The sequence below is a fragment of the Helicoverpa zea genome, chromosome 19 (genome assembly GCF_022581195.2).
Source record: "Helicoverpa zea isolate HzStark_Cry1AcR chromosome 19, ilHelZeax1.1, whole genome shotgun sequence".
NCBI classification, from domain to species: Eukaryota; Metazoa; Arthropoda; class Insecta; order Lepidoptera; family Noctuidae; genus Helicoverpa; species Helicoverpa zea.
Genome location: NC_061470.1, coordinates 5,374,404 through 5,398,965, shown reverse-complemented (window position 1 = coordinate 5,398,965; position 24,562 = coordinate 5,374,404). Strand labels below are relative to the sequence as shown.

The following is a 24,562-nucleotide window of genomic DNA, read 5'->3' as shown; positions in this document are numbered from 1 at the left end:
TCACTTCATAATGAGTTTATTTAACATTATTATGTACATAAGTCGTTAAGATATGTATTCACAAACTATTTTTATTTATTAAGTAGTATTATTATCAAAACTATTAGTTATTACCTACTAGAAGTTATAAAATCATTGGAGACTAACTCTTAAATATCATGAACTTCAAAAAAAAAACTTGCTTGAATAAAATTGCAAAAACGCAAATTAAAAAATTATACGTTTCGGTTCAAGCATTATCGAACATAGACGAACCCGGGACTTTCGTCACCCCGCCTTTTCACTTGTAACTTATACTCACATAAGTAGCTTATGTAATTAACTTACGATACATTTACAAATGTAAAACTCCTTTGTAAGCCGTTTACAGTAATTTCTTAGAATTTCTTACAACTTATCTTCGGAAGTTACTTACGTAATTTTTACGGAAGCGACTTATAAGTGTAAAGGCGGGGTAACTTTGGGACAGAAGTTCAAAAAGTAATGTACTAGAACCTAGAAGTTATTTTATTTACATATTATTGAGCTTACAAGTCTTATTAAATGCGATTGTGTTTGTTTCCATTAGAATACCCGCACAATGCAAACTAAAAAGTCGGCCGATAGTTGACACTATGGTTGGCAATTTTTTTTTAATGAATATCTTGATTCCAATCAAAGTTTTCAATCGGTCTGATACCGGCTAAATACCTGATCTTTGTAATGTGCGTACTACCATTCATCTTCTTACTTATTTAAGAGCTTAAACAACCTATCGGCCGACTAAAAGTTTGCAGTGTACGGATACTCTTAACATCTGTCATATTACTTAAAATTAATAAATGCAATTCAATACATTATTATTCGAGGTTGTTCCACTTATTGATAAAACAGTATTAAACAGCGCTATTTTTTAAAAACAATCATACAAACTTAATCCGAAAAAAAAAAACAAAAAAAAACAAATTCGAGCTATAAAAAAGATTTACGAACAATCTGCTAACCAATGGAGTGTTGATTTGTTTTAAAAAAATATACGAATTGAATGCCGTGAAAAACGTAAAATTGGATTTTAATTGTAGAGTATAGTTGACCAGCTAACATTGTGTACGTACCTATTGTTGTTAGTATATATTGTGTATGATTATATTTATTTCTTAAAAAGTTCTTTAAAAGAGAAATACATGCTTAAACTTAAGTATTAATTCTTTCCATTGGTTATCAGATCAACTCATATTATCAACACTCTTTAACTTGCAAAATTCAAAATCAGTTTAGTTTAGAGCGCTTTTACACTAGAGCTTTCATGCTTAGTTTTTCAAAAGTTCTGTAGGTACTTAGTTCCCAGTTATTTAGTCTCGCGGGCTTCTTAAACAGTAGGGCGAAAGCGCTCTTATTCCTTACATCAGCAAATAAACAATACTTACCTAAACAAAAATAAAATTAGGGTTCACGCAGCAGTCGCTCCTCTTATCCGGGTTCTGTGCCGCTTTCACCCATTTGCCGTGACAATGAGGAGCCACGAGGGCATAGAACCGGGTCGCATGCCCGGGTACACCGTGACCACTGCACCGCCATTTTAAGTCCCGTCGCAAAGCTGCAGTTTCGCAAAGAACGCAGACCGTCGCACCTGACAATGAAAATAGGTGATTAAACTACATATTAGGCTGGCTATCTACGTCCGATAAATCGGTGACCGATTTTTTGTAGGAAAAAAATAGAACACACTGATATCAATAGTGCAACGAACACGGTTTATAAAGTTGGTCAGAAAATCCTAGTCAGTTGTCGTCCTACAATAAATCCGCCCGATTTTCTGTCCTACAAAAAGTTTGACGTGGAAGGGCAGCCTTATGTGTATTTGCGTGAGTGTGTGTGACAGATTGACAGGTGAAGTTGATGCAATATAGGGAGCCTGGTATAATATGGCTGTGTTTGGTTCCGGCTTTCCCCTTGTGATGCTATGGGAGTCCAAAATATATTGCATCAACGTCAATTCCCTTTTTCATATGAGCTCAGCCCCCTCAATCTCAAGGTGTGATTTTGTTTCCTTTAGATAACTCATGTTTACGGATAGTAAATAGAAAACTTATTTTTAAAAGCGTAAAAGCAAAGACACTTTTATTTTAATAGGACTGTACCACAGCAATTTCCTTCTTTACAAGGACCAACAAACCGGGCCGCTTATTAATTCAATAGTTGAAGACAAAATTGCACTCGAGAGAAACTTTTACAACCGCTATACAACACAGCAGGAAATTTCAGATTGGTTTCGTACTTTGAAATTTTATATTTAACTTGTCACAAAGAAATACATACCTTCTCTCAAGGCCTTATAGTCGGAATCCGTGTGGCAAGCCTTCGACACCTTGGTGACCTCGAACTGGGCACAGTATCTGTACAAAAGAATGAAAATGAAACATAAGGGTAGAAAATAACAAATTTATTGGACTTAACGGAAAAATATCGGTCCGATTCCGCACAGGAAATTAGCCTGTGGATCGCTTTGTGAAGATTATTCTCGACTCAAAGTGTTAATGCCGACGCTTAACGTTTCGGAAATTGATTCGGATATTTTTGAGATTGTATCCGATATTTTGATATTTGGAAGTACCTACTCGGATAAGTTCAATTTTCGTAAATGTTTCCTGAAAAAATAATCTATTTATAAATCACCCAAACAGTAGTAAAATAATAACAGTTTACTACAATTTGTTTACTGGTATTTTAATAAAACTTTTCTTTGTATCGTTATTCGTTCACAGTCGAGTTAGTTGGAAGAATAAGCACCACGTCGAATACTAGTTTGAATAAAAATATCCTACGAAACTGTAACAAACTTATTGAAAGATAGAAATCTCTTTTTACCTATAGAAAGTTAATATCTAAAATAATTTTAATTTTAGTGTTTGTCACACTTTACATGACCGGATTTTAATTAAAAACCGTTTCCAAATCGGTCCATTCTCTTAAGAACTACGGATCCACAGACAGCGGCCATCACCTCTCTTTTTGCATCAGATTAAAAATGTAATTAAAATCTATCTAACCAAGATAAATTAAACACATCTAAATACAATCAGATCTATTCAATATTTGATGTGTAACACCGAGCTCTCATTTCCTGTCATGTCAACAGTGCAGATATATCGACCGCCAGTGTCTGGAAGTGACCGACACTGCCCCGGTATTGTTGCACGACAGTGTAATCGTCTTATACTGAGGAGATATTGACACACCGATGGATTGAAATTGTCTGGTATACGTTAAAGTGTTCAAAATTAGAGAGTAGTATGTAGGTACCTACATGTTGTGCTTGCCGTTTTCAGGAATTTCACTTGTGTATTCAATGACGAAACTACCAACTAGTATGAACAAAAAAAAAACGTGACTTTTGTGTTTTTTTAATAACTTAACTTTGCGATGCAAATAAAATAGTAATATCGTAAAAAAAATATTAAACATTTGCGTGCACATAGGCGTACAAATATAGCTTCGTTTTTACGATTCAAATTCCAAAATAAACAACTGTTAGTTAAAAAAATATAAAACATTGGATTTAATTTGCTGTAAAAGTACCTACATAGAAATTGAATGGAAATAATGGCTCACAGAACCGATTCCGAACCAAAAGCTTATATAATTATATATAGAATAGGAAATAATTTCCCTAACATTTAAAAACAATGTTTTGCTTACAAGTTACCCTTTTAATTTATTTTATCTGGTCGTTTTCATGATAGGAATTATTCGCTCTAGTAATGGCCAAAGGCTGTAAATATAGATAAATTCTAAAAACCGTAATATGTTGTTTAACTTTGACCTTTGATTGATCTTTGATCTGCCATTGATCCTTTTGCTATTTGACAAATATTTGAGTTGTATTCATCGGGTCACAAAGCCATTTATTTGTGTAATGAAAAAGTAGATAAGATAGATTCAATGAGAAATGTTTGTTTTATTCATGTTATTGTTTTGTGTAAGTATTTCTTTCGCGGTGATCAATCCATGTATCAATCATCCACAATATTTGGTTTAGACAAAAAGTCTGTTACATGTTACTTTGTATCTAAATGCATGAAATACCTATATACTTAGTTCTCTCAGGATACTCATGTACAAGAAACAACCTGCTAGTCTTCTATTATGCATTTGGTTTGCTGATAAAATAAAATGATATATGGTGATTGACAGGATTGTAAAAAAAAAGTTACAAGAATTTGTTTCCTCAGCACTTCAAGAAGAACTCATAATGTTCTACTGATAGTAATGTTTATATACATGTATGCTTTATATGTACTTACTCTCTATGCGAGTTGGACTCGGGGTCGTCAGGGTTGCGCAGTCGCAGGTTCTTGCGAATGTCCACCGTGTCGTTGGAGTGGCGACTCACTGAGAGACCACCCGGGAGGAGCATGGCTGTCTCATCTAGAAGGAAAAGACTTGATTAATAAATGATAGTTTGGCAATACGTCTTCTAAAGAAAATGTGGTGTTTTTAGGTAATTATTCTTAGGTTTTATCCTAGTTTTATTTGAAATCGAGCGAAAAGGGCAACGTTTATCGAGACAAAATGGTTTCAAATTATCGTACCTACCTATACATTGGGACATGAAGTTCTAGAATCTTATTTAAATTCCGTACACTGGGAATTATTACCAAAGGCAGTGTAAATATGTATTAAAAACTTTAACAAAACTGTCATGAACTGTCGATGAAAAGGATCATGAGACTAAAGACTTTCCAAGAACCTAAGATTAATTAGCCAGAAAACAAACTTATAACTAAATTCCTACCTCGTAACGGAACATCACTGTCAGCCGAACACCCTCTATGTTCCTGACAGGCTCGTCTCTGCACTAACGAGGGGCAGTGCTTCCCGCCATGCGCGGGCGCCTGCGCGACACGACGGCTGCGCACCATGCTGCCGGAGCCACACGTCGTGTCGCACTCCGACCACGGACCCCAGCCGGAGACCACGCAGTCTATTACTGTGGACAAGGAAGATGTAGATTAAATAAATTGCAAAAAAATATATATGTTCGAAGTTCGAAAAGAATCCAATTAATAAAAAAAATATTTTTTTTAAATTGGGCATTTTAGAAACTTTTAGTCGGCCGACAGTGGATTTGGTATGAACATGAATGAAAGTACACAAGTAACTACGATCAAGTATTTATCCAGATTAAGATCAGGTATTTACCGAATAAAAACTTTGATTTAATGAACTACTAAAAAAAACTATTTAGTCTGCAGTGTGCGCGCTGGTTAAATTATAGTACAAAAATAAGTATAGGTATCCTCCATTTGATTAGACACTTGACTAGAGAATGTATTTATTTTTTAGGGTTCCGTACCTCGAAAGGAAAAAACGGAACCCTTATAGGATCACTTTGTTGTCCGTCTGTCTGTCTGTCTGTCTGTCTGTCTGTCTGTCAAGACCCTTTATCTCAAGAACGCGTGGACGTATCAAGCTGAAATTCACATGAAATACTCAGGTCTATTGTCCCTTTAAGCTGTGAAAATATCAATCTTCTAAACCAAGCCAATCACAAGATACATCCGATTATGTCGATATTTTCAACAAATTTTCGACACTCGCAAAGGAATCAAAACCTACAGGATACTTCCCGTAAACTCAGAGTCTTGAAATTTGGCACGAAGCATTGTCATATAATGCAAATATAGGAAAAATTTCGAAAATCTCATTTTTTTAGTTATATAATATAAAAAAAATATTTTAATAAAATGAAACTTACTACCTTATTTCTCACGAACGAATAAAGGTATCAAATTGAAATTTAAATCAAATACCAAGGTTTATTGTCCCTTTAGGCAGTCAAAAAATCAAACTTCTAAGTTAACGCGATCAAAAGATACAGCAGTTTTACCGACACCTTAGACGAATTTCCGTCACACGCTAGGGAATCAAAACCTACAAGGTACTTCCCGTGAACTCAGAATCTTAAAATTCGGCACGAAGCAACGTTATATAGTACAGATAAAGGAAAAATTGCGAAAATGATAAATTTGAAGTTACATAAAATATTAAAATATTATTTTTGCTTACATGACATAAAATATTTTTTTAATAATTATAAACTTACTACCTACCCTTTTTCACATGAACGCGTTGAGATATTAAAGTTTTGAATAAAACGTGAAATTCATATCAAACACTTCTTATATAATGGCCTCTAAACTGTGAAAAATTTTAAATCATTCAAAGGTCATTGGGCACCTTAGTATGAAAACCATACCCACGGCGGATACGAACGAAATATAGCACAGTATAATGATAAAGGCTCTGATTTACTATGGCATTAGTCGCATCAATGTGAACCATGGGAATCTAGAGAAAATCAGGTGTAAACATCAAATATTTTCCTCATTTCAATGGGGAATTTAAACGACCAAGTTTGACGGATTTGAGAAATCATTTCTTTGTAGTGAAAGAGTATACTCGCCGTTTATTTCCATTGTCATCAGGTCAGGATCTGATGATGGAAATCCTGAGAAATCGAGGGCAACTATCAGAAATTGTAGGCATGCATAGGATTAAAACTTGATTCTCAGATGTATGTCTGGTGATACTATCAAACAGTGAAGGTTAAGAGCTTATCTGATGATGGAGACGTGAGAAAGTCGAGAGAACTCGGTATGTTTTAGTTACGTCGTGTTTGGGCTTATATTATTCGTATTGACGAGAACTTTTCACAAAAGTTAAAAATAAAAACTTTTTACAAAAAAAAAACAACTTCTCAACAAAACTGTTTATATGCATCGGTCTAGATCTCGGTGGTTAAATAAATATAGATGCATCCTCTAGCTAGACACCGACTTCTAGACCGATGCACCTAACATCTTTTTAATTTCTTTCTTGTTTTTGTTTTCTTGTTGCTTTTTTATATAACTTCAAAAGTTGGATTTGTTTGTAAAATGCTACAAAATAAAATAATGCCGACTTTATAAAACAAAGAAAGGGACAGAATTACACTTTTGTCAAGGCTCTAGAAACGTAAAGCCAGCAGCCCCGAATCCTACTCTCTAGAAGTCGTTGTTACAATTCGAAAGCTACAAGTCGTCCGGCGGTTTCGAAAAAACCTGAAACTGGGGCTCTTTAGGTGATTAATCCCTCAAAAATAAAAGATCCCATTCCTGCAATGGCTGCTTTAACCCAAGTTAGTAGTGAATTCTCATCACCTAAAATAAAATAAGCTCCAACACAAGGTTACGTTATAAATTGTAAAGGAGTTCCCATAACTATATCTGATCTTAGCTGTCGATCCCACAATGGCAGTCAAACCTATCTTTGTGGAAAGTCTTCGCCAATACGAATAAAATATCCCCAAACACGTGGTAGTTGCAACATACCGTTCGGGAGTTCCCTTGACTCTCTGTAGTCTCAATAATCAAATCAGCTCCAAACCTTCACTGTTTACCAGTACCCTCAAAAATACACTCACATGTCTGGTTATGACTCGATGCGTGCCTACAATATTCAAGAGTTGCCCTCGATTTCTCAGGGTTTTCAGATCCTCATCAGATCCTGGTCATCCGGATTGGCACCTTCCTTCTTTATGAAATGTCTTTAACAATAAAAACTAGCATTGCAACCTGTACAATCCTCTGAAACTGCTTGTCTTTTATATTTTTCAAACGATCCTGGACATTCGTCTCCATGGAATTTTAATAAAATATTTATATTCAAAGAAACGTCATACCATTCTCCACGATTTAAAACTACTTTGATTCATGTCCGCCACTTTTTACAAAGCGGGTCAGATATGCCCCATGACCTTTAAGACACGTAAGACAGTTATTTTCAATCAGATTTCTGAATGATGACTATAAAATGTTGTATATAAATAACTTCAATAAAATAACTTTTACAAGGTACTGGCCTACTATTTTAGTTATATTATAAAATAAAAAATATTAACTATTTTGACTCTCACGAAATTACCATAACTATGATTGTTCTAAACTGAACGGTTGGCGCGAAACTCACTTTTTATCTGTACAGCATTTGTACGGAACCCTCGGTGCGCGAGTCCGACTCGCACTTGGCCGGTTTATTTTTACGCAAATTCATTTTAAACAAATAAAATATACCTACTGCTTAAAATAATAATTCAGTTGATTAAGCAACTGTTATTTTATTTATCTTCAGCATTTTACCACCAACCTATTGCTCATCGGAAACCGTTAATTGCATTGGAATTCCAATTAATACATAATTTAAATCCTTAATTATGTTTACAACACTCCAACATAATAGGTATTTTGACCATTGAGCTTTGCGACCAATCGATAAGAGTCAATAGATTTTCACCCAGTAATTAAAACGAAAATACTGCTAACTTAAAATGAAAGTTCAACTTCACTAAAACGCACCTGAGCTCAATACTAACTTTCAAACTATGTACTTACCGATCGACTACCTGCTTTTTACGAAAATTTTCATACCTATTCAACATAGGGTATATAATAAGTGCACATATTAACTATGATAATGTAAACATTTAAATTAATTGAACCCAATTTTTACAGTTCTAGCGATGTTATAAATGGAAACCATCCAACATTCATTAAGATGTTATTAGTGTAAAATAATTCAAACATTCAATTACCTACAAAACTATTCACCAAACTACATAGAAGTAGTCCCACCCACATAAGTATTAAGTTACTACTTACAGCCAGTTTCTTCATCAAAAGTTAAAGCCAAAGTAAAAGTCAAAGTAATGTCTAAAGTAAAAGTAACGGTCAAATTCAATTTTTCTATTAGTTTTGCTGTCACTTTAGCCTTGAAAAAACGTATTTGACCGTTACTTTTACTTTAGACATTACTTTAACTTTTGATGAAGAAACTGGCCGTAAAACAATCTCCATACAAAGTCTAGTAGGTATCCGTAGTAACGCTAGAAGATATATTTATACCGACTACGTTAATTTGCACGCGTCGACACCTTCACGGGTCGATGACCTCGGCACTAGGCCACTAGAGCTTACGTTATTTATAAGCTTTAAGCTTATTAAGTTGCCTTCATTTATCACTAACGGTAAATAATGTTTTGCTTTGTTCATTAACTACAGGATTTGAATTAAGTAGAATTGGAATTTAGTAAAGGAGAGGAATAATATAGATGAGTTTTCCTTGAGAGATACTGAAATTATAATAATATCACAGATTGCTTAATACTACTTATAATAAACTTAATGATACTATGATGGTTTTTATTTGTGTTAGTTATAATAATAATAATAAAACTAAAATTACCTACTTGATGTTGAGATAAACAAAAGCAAACTTTTCATTAAAAATAAAACATAAAAATCAAAGCTAATCAAATCAAAGTGTAACTCGAAAAAATAACTTTTTAAACCAATATATCAAACTCAAATAATATTATTTTCAGTGTACAAATAAAACCACATTTATAAAAGCCAAATATTTTCGTTTGACATATTAGTATCGAAATATCAAAGTAGCTATCGAAAGTGCTCTACAAATGCGCAGTGGTGAAACATTTAGCTTATGCCTGAAAAAAATGCTATTCAACCGATTTCAGCTGTGGAAACTTTTGGTACATATTATAAGAAGTAAATGTTTGATATCTGCTTTTTTCTTAGTTTTGAACTTGGAAATCAATCTGATAGGAATAAAAAAAGATCCCGACGAATTGAGCACCTCCTCCTTTTTGGGAAGTCGGTTGAAAAGGATTAAGTATAGAGGTATTTATTTATTCTGAACATAAGGGTAGGCCAGAAAATGGTTTCCTCATAACCACGAAAACAGGTCCTATTTAAATGAAAGAATCCGTAAAAACAGTGCTAACAATCGAACACCATTTTTCTGAAAAATCCCGCCTAGGGCTGACGGTGGCGCTGCAAAAGACCGAAGCCGTGTTTTTCCATGGGCCTCGGCAGCACCAACCGCCCGACGCTCATATACATGTGGAGGGTGTCCGCATTGGGGTACAGCCCCAGATGAAATATCTGGGCATAGTCCTCGATAGCAAGTGGCGCTTCAGCGCACACTTCAGTGGCTTGTCGACGCGCTTGATGAGGACCGCGGGCGCCCTCTCATGGCTCCTCCCAAACATCGGGAGGCCCGGCGACCATTGCCGGCGTCTATACGCCGGCATACTCAAGAGTATGGCCCTGTATGGGGCCCCAATCTGGGCAGACTCACTGTGCGGTCGGAGGAACGCCGCTGCCATCCGAAGGCCACAAAGGGCCATTGCACAGCGGGTGGCGAGGGCATACCGCACAGTGAGCTTCGCGGCGGCGTGCGTTCTGGCGGGAGCCCCTCCTTGGGAGCTCGAGGCTTGGGTGCTCGCTAGAGTGTACGACTGGACGGCGGCGCAAAGGGCGCTAGACCGGCACCCGGACCCGATCGAACGGGAAGAAGTGCGTGAGGAGGCGAGGGAAGCAATCACTCGACACCGGGCCGAGGACCTTGCCTCGTCAACGTTCGGTCGCCGGACGCTGGATGCCATCGGGCCTGTCCTGGATGGATGGCTCGATCGGCGGCATGGCTGCCTCTCGATGCATCTGGTGCAGGTGCTGTCCGGGCATGCAGGCCCGCCGCTAGCTGTTTGTTCGCCCGCGTGCAAAACTGATTATGCCGCCCTACGACTACATACGTTTTGACAAAAAATATATAAGGGGGGGGGGGGGATCCAGGGGGTCCGGACCCCCCCGCCCATTCATATCCATTTTACTTGTCCAACAGAAAAAAATATGTACATGCACCGCTCTGGTTGCAGAAAACCCACCTACTTTTGGATAAATAACTATTGCAATACATAACATACATTACACATAACTTTTTATTTACTTGAAATGTTCAGAGTAACCTAAGCAGTCCTAGGTTAGCCCATAAAAACTAAGCAATTGCTTAGGGCATCAATGCAGTGCAATCATTACCCAAGTGGCCCCTATGTATTGAAGGATTGTGATTAACTTAAACTAACGCACTTAAATATCTATAACAATGTTTAAAGTCAGTAAAATATGTTATTTGGTGGGTTTCCCGTTGAAAACTTATAAGGTACATGTCATATGTAAGGAAACGCGAGCGGAGCGAGCGCGAAAATTTTTTAGTCTAAGGACACAAAACAAATAAAAACCACTGTAAATTAACAAAGCAAAGTCAAAAAGTAAGATATGCACGGAAGTGAAGTGCAAAAGCCGCGAGCGAAACGAGCGCGATTTTTTTTCCTTAGAGTTTTCATGAAGTAAACATATAATACACATATCAACAATAACACATATCATAAAAAGCCATAACGGACGTGCGCGAAAAATGTTTTTTCCGGAATTGAATGCCTCAACAATTAAACAAAGATAAAATGCGACATCTGACATGGAGCCGCGAGCGCAGCGAGCGCGAATTTTTTTGGGGATGCAAAGGGTGAAACAGTCAAAATTAATAGGAGACGACCAAAGCTAGGGCGGCTTTTTCTGAAATTTTATTGGTTTAATTTTGCCGCCCCCTAAATAGCATTTGCCCCACGCTACGCCACTGGTTGATCTTAAATCGTTTTTAAGAACCTTTAATTTTGAAAATGTCCTTTCAACAGATGTACCTAACTGAAACCGGCAGTGTAAGTAATATTCTTACCGCTATTGCTGTGTTCGGAAATATTGAAATCAAACCATTAGTAAAAAGATATTGTATTTTTTAAATATTACGTGATAACTCGCCAGATTTGCCGCCCCCTAGGACGTGCCGCCCGCGTGCTGTGCACGCGCTGCACGCCCGCTTACGGCGGGCCTGCGGGCATGGCTGCTTTGGAGCGTACCTGCACCGGATTGGGAGGGAGGAGACCCCAAAGTGCCACCATTGTGAAGCCGAGGTGGATACAGCAGAGCACACACTACAGGTGTGCCCATCGTGGACTGAACCCCGCCGCACCCTGGTGGCAGTGGTCGGGGATGACCTCTCGCTCCCCAGTGTGATTGGTGCCATGCTGGGAAGTGAGGAGGCATGGGACGCGGTAGCCTCCTTCTGTGAGGACGTCATGTCACAGAAGGAGGCGGCAGAGCGCTTGCGGGAGAACGACCCTCTTGCAGCGCGGCTCCGCAGACGAAGAAGGGGTGGAAGACGGCGAACACAACGTCCGTCCCCATCCGCCCCGGGGGGTGATCAGCGGGCGACAGGCGCGGGGGTGCCACCGCCTGCATTACAAGGATCGCCCCTTGTGCTCCGGCCATCATAGGGACCCCTCCCCACTGGGGGGAGGCATGAGGGGCCTGCCGTGAGGCGGGCAATCGCCGGTGGGGGACTGGATGCACTAGATTCCCAGACCCCCTCCACTCAGGCGAGGTCGGAGTGCCGCTGGGCCTTTTTAGTGGGTATACCGGGAACGTCGTTACCGGGGAGTCCCACATACCCCTCTCCCGTCCCCCGACGGGAAGGGCATGCGTAATAGCATTTTTTACCCAGCGACAACAAAAAAAAAAAAAAAGTAGAACCACCATTTAGCTGAATATTTCCCATACAATATACCACGTTTTATTTATGGTGGCCAAAAATCATTGGGACGGGCAATTTGACAAAGAGCCCGGGGCTATTGAGTGAAACCCATGGGTTGGAAATAGTCGGTATATTTGCCTCGAGGGTTTGTGGTAGCTGTGCACAATTGATTATGGTGGTTTGTCATGCTGTATCGGATATTTTGGCGTTATTGGAAGTAATAGATTAAGTATTAGTTACATTGTTGGAAGAAATACCGAAGTAGATGTAGCTGTGTTTAATTCAGTAGATGTTTTAAAACAAAGTCTGTGATCACCCGTTGTATTTCCGTCTTTCTGTCAGTCTACACTCGTCATTGTGATCTAAGTACTGCACAATAGTATAAAGGAACAGTAGCCAAGTCTCAGGTCCCACCAATGAATTTTAGCACTAAACAACTGTAGTACAAATACCAGTAACAAAAAACAATTTGACAACTCCACCAAACGAAATAACAACAAACCTAAGACACGAACAGCATTAGAACGAAATAACAATTAGAAAGAAAGAAAGAAAGAAAGAAAGAAAAATATTTTTATTGGCACAATACATACACAGTATATAACATAAATTAACAGTAAAATAAAAGTATCACCGAAAACAATTCAGATAAAAAATAAATAAAAAATAATAATAAAATAGGCTCAACATTTAAAAATATAATAATAAAAATTGTGCCAACAAGGTCACAGCTCAGCATATTGTCAAGTGACCACACTGTACAACAGTACTGGCCACCCGACGCTGGTTTTCAGCTGCAACCCACGAGTGTCGTACGCTCGAAATTATTAAAATCTACTGCTACCGATACCGTCTTAAAATTCACTCCTTATTCCAAGATTAATAATAGTTAGTAAATACATATTATAGATATTATTATATAATGATTAGTGTGTGTGTCAGTGAGTGTGAGTGTACCTAGTGTTTTATAGTTTTACACGTGCAGAAAGGACAAAAATAAGACAATATAAGCCACAACAAACAGCAGCCATACGAAGCCTGTAAAGGTTATATGGGAGAAGAGGTTATACAGACATTTTCATATCGTTTTTGATGCAGTAGTAGAAATTCTTTTAATTTCACCTTAAAAGTCACACTGCTTTTTGCTTTTTTAATGGGGGGTGGAATATTATTCCAACACTTTGTTGCTGCATAGCGAAAACTCCCCCTGAATGCTGCGGTCCTGTGTCTCGGGATAGAAAGTTGTGGAACACAATTCCTTCGTACTCTGCCAGTGTAACCATGTGTCCATTCAAGCTTATCATACAGATATAGGGGTGTGCGTGAATGTATGACACTAAACATTAAGCTGGCTAAGTGCAGTTTTCGTCGTGCATTCATTTTTAACAAGTTGCGTTTATTAAAAAATGGAGTAACGTGACTTCTAAATGGTATGTTGAAACAAAATCGCGCACATGCATTTTGAAGTCTCTGTATCATACGTTCCGTTTTGGATAGTAAGCGCGGGCCATACACAGAATCAACATAATTGAGCTTAGATAAAATCAAAGACTCAACAAGTAAAATACGCAAATCTTCAGACAGATAGGGACGCGCTTTGTAAATCACTTTTAGCCTGTAGAAACAATTTTGGATTGCCTCAGTGACATGTTTCTCAAAACGAAGGTCCGCGTCCATAATCAGACCCAGATTACGTGCCTCATAAACACGATCTATAGGTTCTCCCATTACTCTTATGCAGAAAGTGGCGGCGTTAATTGCGCTTAGCTGGGTATTAGTACCAAAAAGCATGTACTTAGTTTTTTGTGGGTTTAAGACCAAGGAATTGCGCTTGGACCAATTTACAATTCGCTCCAGGTCATCATGCAGGTCTTTCAGTGCTCTTTCGTACTCATGGGGTTTAAAGGAGATGTAAATTTGAGTATCATCCGCGTAAATGTGGTAACTACATTTTTTTATATTCGTCGTTATGTCAGCGCAATACAAATTAAATAATATAGGTCCGAGTACGGAACCTTGCGGCACGCCTCTACTAACCGAACGATAAGAAGAAACATCTATGGAACCGTCTGTATGTCGTATTTCTACGAACTGAGTGCGTCTGTTAAGGTAGCTATCGAACCATTTTACTGTGTCCACGTCAAAGCCATAAAAAGTCATTTTAGATAGTAAAAGAGGAATATTAATACAGTCAAAAGCACGGGAAAAGTCCAACAAAACCAACAGTGTGCACATCCCGTTGTCTTGTGCTGATAGAATATTATCTGTTACATCCAGAAGCGCAGTGGTAGTGCTACGGGCTTTCCTAAATCCGGATTGCATATCGGGCAGGATATTATTTTTCTCTAGGTAATCAACCAGTTGCGAAGAAACCACTTTTTCCATAACCTTGGAGAGCACAGGCAAAATGCTAATCGGTCGTAGATCCTTAATATCTGCGGCATTAGGTATTTTAGGTAGTGGACGAATTTTTGCCAATTTCCACACCTCGGGAAAAGTTGCTATTTCAATAGATCTATTAATTATAGATGTTATACATTCTAATGTTGCAGGCAATGTCAAAATTACCATGTTTATATTAATATTATCACATCCCTCTGCGTTAGACTTAACACTATTCAGAATTCTCGCGATATTTGACTGCGTTGTAGGTTTTAAAGTAAAACTTGAGGAGTTGTGTCGCGAAAATTCGAAATAGGTCAGTTCAGAAAGACTGACTTCATCATTACCTGGCACATTTAAAAAGTGGTCACATATAGCATCTGGATTATTAAGATGCAACGGTAATTCAATGTCATTTTTAGGTGGAAGCAAAGTATTCTTTAAGTTTTTCCATAGCAATTTGGGGTCCCGTGCCTGATGGTTGATATTGTGCGTGAAATAAGCAGATTTCTCCCGATATAATGACACATTAACCAGAGACTTAAGCTCACTGTAGCAAGCTTTCTTGCCTTCAGTTTTATATTCCCGGTATTCGTCATTAGCCTCGTTCCTCAAGCGAATCATTAATTTAATGGTGTCAGTTATCCAAGGATAAGAACGCTCTCTTATAGTACATGTTTTCTTTGGTGCGTGAACATCAAATAACGCAACTAGAAATGAATTAAACGTATTAACCATTTCATTAACGTCACGTAATTCAGTTATAGCCTGCCAGTTGAAAAGATTCAAGTCTTGTTCAATTTCTTCCTTTGAAACTTGATTTAAAGGTCTATAACAGATTGTCTTAGGAAGTATTTTTGGTCTTTTGAAATTCATCTCACACGTCACGAGTGCGTGCGCACCCAAATCAGGTATAGCTTCCACAGCCACAGAGCGGGCCTTAACATTTGTGCAAATAACATCAATCAGTGTGTCTCCATGTACCGTGGTATGTGTCGGTGTAGTCACTAATTGTTTTAGGTTCATGCAATCTAGAAAGGACTGTAACTTGCCTGTTTTTGGGTCAGAGTCATTTGTCAAGTTAATATTAAAATCGCCCATCAATATTATAAAGTCACACTGAGTTACACTATTTAATGAGCAAGATATGGCATCCAAAAATAAATCAACATCCTGCCAAGGCGGGCGGTATGCTGTGCCTATTGCGAGTTTAGCCCCACAAACGCTGAGCGTGAGCCACATTTGTTCCACAGAGGCATATAATGGATCAGTAGGATGCGTATGTCTACGCACAGTGAGACCGCGTTTGATATAGAAACCAACGCCTCCACCCCTGCCCCCCCTTACCGACAATGGTCGTGGTATATGGCGTAGTCTATATCCAGGAATCACGGGTGCACGCCCCTCTTCACCGACCCGCAACCAGGTCTCATTAATGGCCATGATGTCTACATCGCGCTGTAGCACAGCCACCGTAAGCTCATCGTGTTTAGTTCCCAAGGAGCCAGCATTCCAAAGCCCAACTTTGAGTAATTTTATTGTCATTTTATTTTTGCCCTTAAGACTGTAAATGTGTTATATAAATATATACAGATTTTGTGACGTGTAACTCTTAACATAAATATATTATAAATTAAATCAGAACAAAGAAAGCGATCAACACCGTGGGCTACATACAGTAATGGAAATACACAATAGTTAGAACAGACAGCAACAGCAAACATAATAATGCAACAGTACCTATAAGCAAATATGCGTGTACACACTAGGCAAATACAAAAATAAGTTATTTTGTGCACATACAATATCATAAAAATATCATTTAAAAACCTAAAAGTAGCAAAATTCACGAAACATATTGCAAAGCATTTAAACAAAGTTATAATTCTAATACACTGACAATATTCGAGAAGTACCACATAACTATAAATTCCGGTAATTATGTTAGAAGATGATAGCCAACTTATTTGACGGGGAAAAAACGTTCAATGTCGGATTGCATTCTAACTTGCACCACCGATTTGCCCTCTTCCTTGCGAGCAAGTATACGCCCATCTCTTGTCCACGAATATTTCCATCCGCAACGAGTCGCAGCCTGACGCGTCATGTAGAACAATTGCCTGTTAGATTTTGTCAGGCGCTCGTTCACATAGATCCGTTGTGATGCCCCGGGCAACTCAATGTCAGCAGTGCATAGATTCCGACGAACACGCGCAGCGTTCAGGATACTGTCACGAGTAGTGCGCCTTGCCAACCTGGCAACAATAATGCGATGGCGAGAAGCATCCTCTCCCTCGACGCGGTCTCGCAGCACATTACCCACGCGCCTTACAAATACCACGTCACGCTCATCAAGCGACACGCCTAATTTAATGGCCAGGACGTTCAGTAGCTGGGTTGTGTTCTCCCCCTTAGTCTCCGGCACACCGGAAACTTGCACGTCATTGAGTAGCGACTCCTGCTCACGCTCATTGAGCTGCAGCTTAAGTTCACCAACAGTCGTTTCTAACTCTGCAAGACGAGGAGAGACCGTTTGCTCGATTTTTTCCTCCACCGTAGTAACTCGGACTTCCAGTGCGTCGACTCTGCCCATCAACTCCTCGCGGAACTCACGGACCTCAGTCCTTAACGCATTAACTTCGTTCCGAAGACAACGTATCTCTAAGGCAATTGAGAGTGAGTCTTCCAGGTTATCACGGCCTGGTGAATCACTCGCCATGCGTTTGTAAGCGCGAGATTGGGTATTTACATGCGTAACGTCAATCGCTGCTGGTGTAAAAGATGGGCAGACAGGTGTGTTGGTGTTATGGAGTGGTGTTTTAGCCCAACAAGAAGGACAAACCCAGTTTTCATTTGATTTAGCGGAGTCTGGTGTTACATATACGCAGACCGGGTGATAGTTTTTCTCACACCGTTTACATTTAATTGATCTGTTCGAAGATATATCTTCACTACAAACATCACAAATCATATTCATTTTGAATTATCGCAAAACAACGTTAGCGTTCGTGAACAAAGGCAGTGACTCAGCTAGCAAGCAGCACGGCGAGTACATGCGCCGAGTGAGTGGCGGTGCGTGATATGTGAGCAAGCAGCGCAGCAATAGGCCGTACGTATGGAAGCGGCGGCGACAGCGATAGTGTGACCGGTAGACTGGACGGCGCGCGCGATGACTCACCTGTCACAAGCAGCTGATCACTGTTTATTAGATTTCGGTATCACTAAAAACAGCGATATCTTCGTAATCCGCTTTCGATTTAATTGAACAATATCACAGAGCACAGAACTTTGATCGAGCTTTAAACTTATGTAACTTTTGTCCATATAAGTACACTATAGACTTCTTCTATGAATTTTAAAGACGGAGAGCGTAAGTAGTAATGCACACACGAACGAGTCGAGCGAACGAATCGACGAATCGAAATTGAACAGGATTCCTGTCGGACACCTGTTTCCGACAACTTTAACACCACACACTGTGGTTAATAGTGTACTATATACCGTACTATATTGTGTACGGTACGGTACCTACAGTGGCTTACGGTAAGTCACTTGCAGTCGTTACCGAATCGAGTCCACGCGTCGAGTTGCAAAGTTGGAACTTAGCACTCGGGTTTCTCAACGACTTCGTCTAGACTGGGGTTTTAGTTTACTTTTAAGGAACTGGAACCTGCGAAATATTTTTCCTTTTTTATTTTACTTTGAACCGCAAAACAGTGTTCTATTAAAGAAATAGTATTAGTACTGAAGCATATTCATGGTGTTCATAATAATTTTCTTTCAATTCAACATTCAGCAATCAAGTCATTGAAATGGTACGAATCACCCACTTAGACAGACCATCAAATAACTCCTTTAAATCGAGTGATTGCACGGTAAAAGGCTTTACCAATACAGCCAAGCAATAAATTAGGAGCTATATAACAAGCTTTAAGGCTCCCATTTGATACTCAGGCCACGTAAAGCACCAATTTGCTGCGCCATTGAGTAGGCCCTTGACTTGAACTCACAAATCACAACAAAGATTTATCGTCATAAAACAATTTTACATTATTAAATAAGCAATATATTCAAAAATGTCGTTACGAGGCTCTAGAATGTTCGAACACGAGTACGGAGCGGGGTAATGGCCTATAAAATGGCCTTAAGAGGCTATTTATCATGAACGAGTGGGACTACGTCGGCGGGTGTCTATTGCGAATTTATTGACATTGGTAGACGACGGAATACCTGAGTCGGTCGTTTGGACTGCATTTTCGATTACTCAATTTCGTGGCCTAGCCTTCAGGAGCGATTTATTGCTTCAATGCGATGTAAATTGGAAGTAACGTTTAGAGCGTCGTGTTTGGCTTCGGGTGGAACATTTTACTTCGTGTCTTTACTTGTTGTATATTTTTGTTTACAGATCTTTAACTCGGCGGTTTTGATATCTAGATTTACATGTTAACTTTGTTTAAATTGTCAACACCAACGATATCTTTTATATGAAAGTTAAAAGATCAGATTAGACCCCAATTCTTTGCATCTGTACAGGACAAGACATCTGTAATTTTCGACTGCTAATTTTCTATTGATAATTTGATTTGATTGATTAACCACAGTTCAACAGTAAAAATGTAAGATTAACATCAAACTAAATAGCCTTTGCCGTTAAAGCTAATGGTAACTAATCACTAAACACCATCTATTCCATAATGTAGCTTGTCTTGTCTTGTTCGTAATTTTATCATCTCACTCCATCAGCAGGGGACAAAGGACCCATTCGGCAGACAATGCTACAATGCTATCCGATCCTGTTACTATTATTGGCTCTAGATTCAGTCGGCTATCGGATATTACCTATCAGTATTAGTTTATTATTCCTAAGATATATATATGTCTTTGTTTGCTTCGATTTATTTGGAACATATTGTTAGTTGATAAGTCAGATTTGGGCTAGAAACTCTAAGTTGTTTTTTTTTTATTATTTTTGCTCTTAGGGAATAGAGTTGTTCAAAATAGAAGATAGAAGAGTAAATAGAAGAGCGTAGGCAACACGATACATGAAAACAGTAAAAAATAATTGTGATTTTTCCTATTATATCCTATATGAAACTTCGATAATGACAGCCATTATAGAAGTACCTACCTACTGTAATGACTTAATTAGTACTGTTTTTTTTCACAATTCTGTAAGGATTTTTAATAACAATAAATAGGTACATAAATTAGCATAATAAACAACAAACTAACTCAAGTACAACTTACATTAATTATTCGGATATCTATCAATAATCAAGTGTTTGATCTCTAAGACTTAGTGTTTGCAACCTATGCTCTTCAGAGTCTATTAACGTAGTAATGGCAAGGTGTTTGCTTAGCAAATTAATTGATATAATATTACTAATGATACATGAGGTTATGCTAACAATAGGATTAATGAACACGAATACAGTAATAATTAATTATGAGGATAGTAATGATGTTTTCAATATTTACAGTGTAAATCAACGTATAGAAGTGGGAAATTGGATTTTCTGCTTCTTTTTACGGAAACTTTGACTATTTTTAAGACTATTGTGGTGCAGTGATATGTTTGATGAGCAGGTCTGTTTTATAAAATTTATTTCAAATTATGAAGAAAAAGTTCAATAAACCATTCGATTTCCCATAAAAGAGGAGAACCTATCCATAGAAATCTTAATAGCTGTTAAACAAGTACATAATTATATTTTGTATATCCTATAAATAGATCACCTCCAGACTTAGTTAATTCGTCGAGCTTTACCGCAAGTTAAATTGTACTTTAGTTACACAATAATTTGTAGCTTTCTGAGGACTTGCCAAATTCCGTGTCCGAAATTAGGTGCCTTCTCAGAAGCTGTGTAACACGTCGGTCTAAAGGTCTTTCGTATCGAACGTAACTTTGCGTTGAAGCTTACTGCTCTAATTTAAGCAGAAGGCGAGATTCCACCGATGTCGACGATGTGTGTGAATTGCGTGCGAATATACAGGGTGTTTGGCGCATGGACCGACACAATTTTTTGGGGGATTCGTGAGGCCATGTACTAGTTTTCACTCATAGACCCAATGTCCTATATGTCACTGTATTCGAGATACGATTTTTTTTGTTTGTTTTTAAAAATTACCGGAACTATCACCTTTAAAACGCTATAACTTTTCAGTCTGTTGTCGAATTTACACCAAATCACTTTCATTGCGTTCTCTGATGTATTATTATTCCAAATAAAACATAAATTCATAGCACTAGATGGAAAAAAAATACTTGTTGAGCTTCCAAAGTCTTAAAAATGAAAAAACGTATGAAAAATGTCAAATTCAAAATTAATTATAAAAAAAAGTAAAAGCTTTTATGAACTTCATTTAATAAAAAAAAAATGCCTACTTAATACCCTTTCCAACGATATGCCACATGGGTGTGAAATCATTAATAATGTCGTCACAAACCTAAAGGTACACATTAACCAGTGCCAGGGTAATGAAAACACAAAAATGTTTTAATTAAATTTAAGTTATAAATTATGTTCAAAATGACTGCCTCTGTTGCGAATGCATGCACGGCATCTTTTTCTAATTTCTACAGTCGTCGTCCTCAGTCGCATTTCTGCTTTCATAATTTCAAAGGCGCAATTTATTCTTTCGATTAAAATTTCTCTTGTGGGTACTTCAGTCGCATACACAATTTCTTTTGCACGGCCCCAGACATAAAAATCCAAGGGCGTCAGGTCTGGTGAACGTGCAGGCCAAGGAATTGGGCCGCCTCTTCCGATCCATGAATTTGGAAAACAGTTGTCCAAATGTTCTCGCACGTCTCGCTGGTAATGTGCTGGACAGCCATCATTTTGGAAAATAATTGGTTCTCCATCTAATACTGGTAATACCAATTCAGGTAAATCTTCGAGTAAAAAATTCAAATAATTTTCTCCGGTCAGGCGCTCTGGTAAGAAATGTGGACCGATCAGGTGTCTTCCAATAAACCCCGCCCAAACGTTTACACTAAACTTAGTTTGAAAGGAACTTTGTCTTTTCTTGCGGGGATTTTGTCTTTTTTGCGCCCAATGGTGAAGGTTGTGGAGATTCACAATTCCCTCGTGATTAAAATTGGATTCATCAGTCCACAAAATTCTTTTTAAAAAATTTGTATCATCTACGTCCGTATGCATCATAAATCGGCAAAAATCGAGCCGTCTCCTGTGATCATCATCTATGAGACCTAGAACAATCCATTAAAGACTGGTAAAAATTCACTTTTTGAATGGCAAAAACTAACATAAATTTAAAAGATAAAATTAGAAAAAATAAAAGTTACTAGGTATTTATTTGAAAAACGAACCAGTAAAGCTACAAGGATATTTGTAAACGTTTAAAATAAGTGTATGGTTAAAACCATTTTAAAATACAAGTTTTTTGGGTGCAAAATTTCAGCACAATAAGGTCGAAGATAACTGGTTCAAAATTTAGTTTTACGATTTCGCCTGATAAAATAAATAAAGTACTTAACGTACCTTGAACAGAAGTGTAGTGATACGCATGCTTTCCATTTTCCCGAAGAACTGACCAAACTTTCCAAACCGACAAGTGAAGTCTTTCAGCTACAACTCGAATACTTGTCGTTGGATCCTCATCAAAAGCTTGCAAAATGCTTTCATCAATTACAACATTATGTTGCCTCACATTAACGCGAGGCTCTTGGAAATTTATGTTTCCAGTCTCCCTCAGACGTCGATAGGTTGTAGCAAACGTCTCGTGGTGTGGTATACGCCGGTTAGGATAACGCTGCTGGTAAATTCTACGCGCTTCACGAGCGTTACAATTAGCGCTGCCATATGCCAACAACATGTCAGCATACTCTTCGTTGCTGAAGTTAGGCATTGTAACAAGCACGGTGAATACACCAACAGTTTAACAGAAAAGTTCAACAAACAAAACTTAACAAAAACAAACTTTAACAAAAAACAACGAAATAGGAAAACGTGAAATACACGGACACTTCCGATAGCAGAGATAGTCAAATCTCGACTAAACAAGGATCACATAACAAACTCCAACCCAATGATAGACAAAGACAAGAGATATTTTTCATGCGTAAGAAAGAGACAGGCAGTTTACCTGCCAATTACCTGCTTACCATTGTTCTATCAAACGGGTTCGTTGTTAGAGACGTTAGAGTGCGTGTTCGTTCCTGCTCTGATTTTGACGACATTATTAATGATTTCACACCCATGTGGCATATCGTTGGAAAGGGTATTAAGTAGGCAATTTTTTTTTATTAAACGAAGTTCATAAAAGCTTTTACTTTTTTTTATAATTAATTTTGAATTTGACATTTTTCATACGTTTTTTCATTTTTAAGAGTTTGGAAGCTCAACAAGTATTTTTTTTCCATCTAGTGCTATGAATTTATGTTTTATTTGGAATAATAATACATCAGAGAACGCAATGAAAGTGATTTGGTGTAAATTCGACAACAGACTGAAAAGTTATAGCGTTTTAAAGGTGATAGTTCCGGTAATTTTTAAAAACAAACAAAAAAAATCGTATCTCGAATACAGTGACATATAGGACATTGGGTCTATGAGTGAAAACTAGTACATGGCCTCACGAATCCCCCAAAAATTTTTGTCGGTCCATGCGCCAAACACCCTGTATAAGTGTCCGCAAAATTACAACCTTTGTGAGCGAACATTAGAGCGTTGTTCTCTAGCTGTGAACTCACGTAAAAAAATTCTGTTCGCGAAAAATGTTTGTAGTATGTCGCCTTAATATAAAATGATATGTATGTTTTATAGTGGATTCAGTTTTGACTCTAGATTGATTTGACTCAAGATTTTTGATGCAAAACATCCCATAATTTAACTTGGTACATCAATTGTGCAGAGAAATATCATTACCTCGTTGAAAGTTAACAAAGTCAGAATCACGTATTAAATTACGCGTAGGCAGCTGTAATTGTGTGAGTAAACTGTGCAAGTCCGCCTAAAAAAGTTTGAATCCCCTTAATCTAAATGTTCAAATTACTCCCTACTTTGCCATCAATCCACGTACTTCATTAGCTTTCCCATTTATCTAACGGAACAGACAAGGATTTGAATAAGAGATTGCATTAAAACGACACTCGACAATTAGCAATGTAAATAAGGTCCAAAGTTGCATGCGGGCAATTGTACACAGAGATTTTGTACGACAACTGTTGAAAGAGATAACGGTCTGTTTTCAAAGAATGGTTCATGCGATTTTTATTCTTATCTTTAACTTAATATACTTTGTGCATGTCTCCGTTTAAAAATTCAGCTTATCGTATATTATTCTTGAGGTGTTTTAGTCTACCTGTCACTAACACGCTGTTAGAATTATTTTGCATAACAGAATAAAAAGTTGCCTTATAGCTGACCTAACACTGAAATATTGTCTTCAAATCAGATAAGTTTGTTTGTCTGGATGTTCAACGATATAATCACCTTTATAAGTTAGTAAATGCAAGAAACTACAAATTGGCAACCAGTTAATATGTTCCACAAAATCGCAAGTCGCAGCGATTAGTCGTTCGTCTGTGCGCCTAAGTGATGTCTTTGGGCATGTTCCGTTTCGGGCCTCAAGATTAAAGCCTTTTAATTAGAAGAGAATGTTTCGACTTAATGGGGAGAATGTTTGTCTTGTTGTCGGAATGTTTTGTTGAAACTAAACGAGCTACACTTAATGCTTATGAAGAGAGCTT

General features: G+C 37.9%; 1 protein-coding gene across 1 annotated transcript in view; it reads right to left on the bottom strand.

The window, feature by feature from the left end:
- LOC124639496 (somatomedin-B and thrombospondin type-1 domain-containing protein) overlaps positions 1-24,562 on the bottom strand; it is a 70,607-nt gene continuing 46,045 nt past the window's right edge. Inside the window, exons 3-6 of the mRNA XM_047176884.1 lie at positions 4,775-4,969; positions 4,284-4,407; positions 2,299-2,375; positions 1-1,609 (exon numbers count right to left, since the gene is read on the bottom strand). Of these exons, the coding sequence (XP_047032840.1) occupies positions 1,407-1,609; positions 2,299-2,375; positions 4,284-4,407; positions 4,775-4,969 (599 nt within the window). The 3' untranslated portion in view covers positions 1-1,406. The remainder of the gene's footprint in view (positions 1,610-2,298; positions 2,376-4,283; positions 4,408-4,774; positions 4,970-24,562) is intronic.